This window comes from Limulus polyphemus, unplaced genomic scaffold, assembly GCF_000517525.1.
Source record: "Limulus polyphemus unplaced genomic scaffold, Limulus_polyphemus-2.1.2 Scaffold10666, whole genome shotgun sequence".
NCBI classification, from domain to species: Eukaryota; Metazoa; Arthropoda; class Merostomata; order Xiphosura; family Limulidae; genus Limulus; species Limulus polyphemus.
The window spans coordinates 3,585-8,611 of record NW_013676276.1 but is presented as its reverse complement, the minus strand read 5'-3'; the positions used below and the strand labels follow the sequence as shown (position 1 = coordinate 8,611).

General features: G+C 31.9%; 1 protein-coding gene across 1 annotated transcript in view; it reads left to right on the top strand.

Moving 5' to 3' along the window:
- LOC111083683 (synaptic vesicle 2-related protein-like) overlaps positions 1-3,843 on the top strand; it is an 11,949-nt gene extending 8,106 nt beyond the window's left edge. The window contains exons 7-9 of the mRNA XM_022380333.1: positions 938-1,027; positions 3,376-3,489; positions 3,614-3,843. Coding sequence (XP_022236041.1) covers positions 938-1,027; positions 3,376-3,489; positions 3,614-3,622 — 213 coding nt within the window. The 3' untranslated portion in view covers positions 3,623-3,843. The remainder of the gene's footprint in view (positions 1-937; positions 1,028-3,375; positions 3,490-3,613) is intronic.
- The last annotated feature ends 1,184 nt before the right edge of the window (positions 3,844-5,027 follow it).

Sequence of the window (5,027 nt, the reverse complement as noted above, 5' to 3'; positions counted from 1 at the left end):
GTACAGGATAGTTCTAGAAACGTGGCGTCACAGTAGTCATGTGACTCGCTGACGCAACAATAGGTAAGCAAACAATGAATTTAAATTGAAACAGTCGTGTATATCTAACGATATGTGTTACAGATTTTGAAAACTTTCAGTGAACATAACATGTTCACCTGTCTGAACGAAAAGGAAGATAAACGCTTGATATGTTTCACATACCATAAAAGAAATTTGGAAAAACCGTCTGCAGTAAAGTGTGATTCTTATCACAAATATTATGCCTATACACTATACATGTACACTTATATATGTTGTTGTTTTTCACATGCTGAAGATTTAATTTAAGACTTTACAGAAAAATCTCTAAAATATATTTCAATAGCTATTTATAATTCTTAATGGTAGAAATCATGCTTGTATATATCAGAGATATAGAGACCTAGCGCTAACAATTAGAACTGTTTTTGAACACGCCCCAAACTTACATTTGCACATACGTTATAAGAGTTACAATCAATTCCGTTATTTGGTTTCAGCGGGAGCTGCTGGCTGGTAAGCAGTATAAAATTAGGGATGGTTATACCTGAACTATTGCAGTCTCTGATCATGGGCTAAAAGTGGGTTTATGTGTGCATAAGATGCTGTTCAAGCTGAATACAGCAAAGAGCCACATCACAATAGTTTAAAAACTGTGCATGTCTTTGGTAACATTCATCTTAGGTTTGAAATTGATAATTACGTGATATGTAAAGTCTTTCACAGAATTATCATAACTATAATCTAGTCCAATTGTAAAATATGAACATTATATTTTACTCAATGCATTGAATGTATTGTGTAAAAGCAGGAAACAAGTGATTCAATAAATTCTGTAACGTGGCAAAATAATACAGAAGTGACAACATTGATTGTAAGTGAGATTATTAATATTAATAATGTTTCTGAAAAGTAGGTCTACCCGACGACTAATCGTGCTTTAGCATTTGGATTTCATGCCGGGTTTGGTCGCTTTGGAGCTATGATAACACCTTTTATAGCCCAGGTAAGGAATAAAAATTAAGTTAGGCTTAACACTCATTTACTTTACTATCGTGTACTAGCTTCACCTGCTGAATTATTTACGTATCTTAGGAAAGAGAAAACTATACACTGTAAAAATGTTTATGGATGCCAGTTATTCTAAGTTCTACTAGTATTTGTTTCTTAACTATAAGAATGAACAATAAATTATCGCGTGTTATATTAAATCTTTATTATTCAAATTACTAAAAGAATTTACAAAAAAAATATTGATCAAAAGTAGGCAAATAATGGTAAGGAAAGATATTTGATATATTTCCAAAATCAAATAGTCTGTTATTTTATGTAGTTGTACCATTACTTACTAAAACATATTTTGTTGCTGCTATGTTTAATAGTGCAATAAACTTTATAGGATTTCGGATTATAATAAAGAACAAATAGATATGTTGAACAACTTTCTTAAAATATACAGAAAATACGTTTTAATAATTTACTAATGTATCTCGTGCACTAAATCAATTAAAAATTTTAATTGTATATACATGTAAATCTTTGTTTTATAAGAATAATTATATAAATGTTTATATTTTTATTTATTTTATTTCCGGTAAATTGAAATAAACAATATTCGTTGGTTTATAATATAAAAAAAGCAGAAATCCGTGATTATATCACCTTACTGAAGAGGGCGCCTTTGAAAAGCTGCTGTTTGGCACATAGATATAAAATAATGGTTTGGTCACGTAAAAAGAGAAATTCCTGGGTAGATGTGGTAGTTTTTGTTTTTGTCACATGATGGCGGAAAATGTACTTTCTAGATTTTATTCATCTACAAATTTGTTAATTCTAAGGCGAATATTAATAAACGAGCACAGAAGATGGAAAGGTTAATAGTAAGTAAATGCCTGGTTAAGATGATAAAGACAAAATATGAAACTTTTCTGTTGACAAGATAATCAAGTACTAAGTAATTGATTGTTTGGGCAAATGAAATATAACAAATAAAGTTCACAAACAAATTATTCATAATAAGTTGTTTTAAGTCTTTTTTTTGTGTCGGGTTATTTTTCGGCATTTGGTGTTAGGACGCTCGACTCGAAATCCGCCAGTCGGGGTTAATATCTCGTCACCATACATACTCACAATTACAGCTGAGGAGGCGTTATTATGTGACGGTCAATTCCACTTTCAGTTGGTAAAGAATAGCCCAAGAGTAGGCGGTGGGTAATGTTGGCTAGTTGCCCTTCCTATAGTCTATCATATTCAAAGTTAGTACACGTAATCTTCGAGTAGCTTTGCTCGAATTCAACAGACAAATGCATAAAACTGGTTGTTTGTAATCTTTTTCTCACTTCTAAAATTAGTAGCATGCCCTACATATCGTTTGTTCCGAGCTTCTTTTTTTTTTTGTAGTTTCGGCAAATAAGTCTAAAAACAAAAAATTTACTTTGTCTTAAAAAACAAAACAAAAAACTCTCAGTTGTTCGTTTTATATTTGTACAGTAAGTAATTTTAAAGCTAAGGTAAACGATATCAATTATTATATGTGACGCAAACAGTAACTACTGTATTTGCCCAAAATTTCTGTGTCTGTGGTTGTTCCTTTTATCTAAAATGACGTCACATGTACATAACTATTAATAATTCAATACTCTCTCTCTCTCTCCGACTGATTTACGAAGTACCAATCGGAGACCGACTAAATAGAACGCCTGAAAATATTTTTGAAAAGTTGTTAATGAAAATTAAGATGAAACGTGTAACCAAATCAAATGTATAGTCTTTACTTTTTTTTCTGTTACACTAATATCATTGGTTGCATTGAATCGTATAGTAGTGGTAATGATCTAAGTATGTTCCACTTTTATAAAATGACCTAAAATATAACAAAGTCTGAAAAAGTATGTAATTACAAGTTCTGATTATAAATTCATTATTATAGTGTACAACAAGTAGGTTGTATTAACATTTAAGGGAAAAGTTATTGATATTTTATATTTATCACTGTAAAACCAAAGAAGCAATAATCATAATACGTAGTTTTTTTAATGTGCCATAAATATTCCAGGCCCTGCAACTTTACAGGGGAGCAACAATCGCAAAGACCCCGAGGCTTAACAGGGCGAAGTTATAAATATATTTAGAAGTTTAAAATTATCCCCATCTTAATTCTTGTAACTGCTAAATAGTTATATTTCATAAGTTACATAATTCTTTAGAATTTGTATGCCTTTTATTTCATTTTGCACAGCAATTTCAGGGGGAGCAGCCGACCCTCTTGACCCCACCCCTAGAGGTTACGGCCCTTTATTCAGTAAAAGTTCATAAAATACATTTCGATGTAAGTGTTTGCTAATTTGCCCACAGGTTTTGATGAAGGTGGAACCTAAGTTGGCTGTTGGAATCTATGCAGTTGTATCAGGCCTAACGGCACTTATCACCTTGGCCTTGCCTCGTGACACAAAAGACCAAGAACTCGAAGTGAGTGCTGTTATCTGGAAAACTATTTCTTTGACTAGCTATTTTTATACAATAATTCACTATATAAAGATAAATACATCTTGAACAAGCCGAAAATTCTAATACTGCCCCTTCTTTCTTTCAGGACAATTAACCACAGAACTGTCTGATTGTAAGAAGCCTTATACTTACAGCAAGTAAAAGAAAACTAATAATGGTACACGTTAAAATATTTCTGTAGTGAATATTTTCGTTTACTAGATTATTTCATTAACTTATTAAAATATGTTAACAGGCCTACTGGATGTTTAGATTTTAAGTGACTTTATTAGATTGAGAGTATCGACTTTAGCTTATGTATCGTTCTAAGTTTCCAAGTGGATTGTAATAAATATGATATTCATAAGGGTTTAATCATGGGCTCTCTGAATTTAACTTGACCATGCTTTTGTAGTGCTGTTTTGCGTTATTTCCGCTTAAGTATAAGACATTTTCACCAACTTTGGTTAAGTTACATGGAAACTGAAGAACCGTATTACTTTGAGGAATTTATCATGATTAAAAACTGAAGAACCTAACTACATTCAAAGTTTTTATTGTGCATGAACTTTCAATAGCCTAATCAGAAGGTATGAGATTATTCTAACGTCCCCCAGTGGACTTTCAACGCTCGAAACCGGGTTTCGATACCCATGGTAGGCAGAGCACAGATAGCCCATTGTGCAGCTTTGTAATTAATTACAAACAACCAAACAAGTTATTCTAATATTCTGGTTTATCAAATATTGGCGCCATCTAGTGAAAAGTTAAATACACTTTATAGACTTTCAATAACTTAATCAGAACCTACGAGATTCTTTAAGTATTTGGATTTTTAGCATATAAAAAAAAAACAGTTGTATGTTAAACTTGTACACAAGTTAATAAATAAAATTATTAGATGCGTATATTTGTAAGATATAAAAAACGACATCTGATTATTGATTTTATTGTTAACGGCAATCCGAATAACAAAATCGTTGTGGCAAGTAAGAAGTATCGCTGTGCGTTTCAAATCGTAGGCGGGGATGGGAGTTGAGTTTAATTATTATCCAACAACTAAGCCTAACTAACTACATTATTATTATCACATTTTCGCATATTCCTCATTATATTCGACTAACCTAGATTTTCAATAAATATTTTAGAATTTGAAAAAATTAAAGAGCACGCAAAATCGAAAGTTAATGTTTTTATTTTTATATTGTACACTTATTTCATTGTTTTGCGGGCCTAGCGTATTCTGCTTGTTACCTTGTCAAACTGGAAATTGAAAGGTTCATGATTCGTGTGATATTATATATGAGTGACATTCAAATTCCAATATTCGAGAAGAGTTGGCGGTGTGTGTGCTGTTGGCGAGTTGCCCTCCCCCTAGTCCATCAGTTCAAGATGAGGGACGGCAAGCGTAGATAGGCCTTGTAGCTTTGCGCGAGTTTCCGAAACAAGTAATCATCATAATTATAGTAATTTGGCACTTGTGTGTAAAGTTAAAATCGTAAATAATATTGAACGTTAAA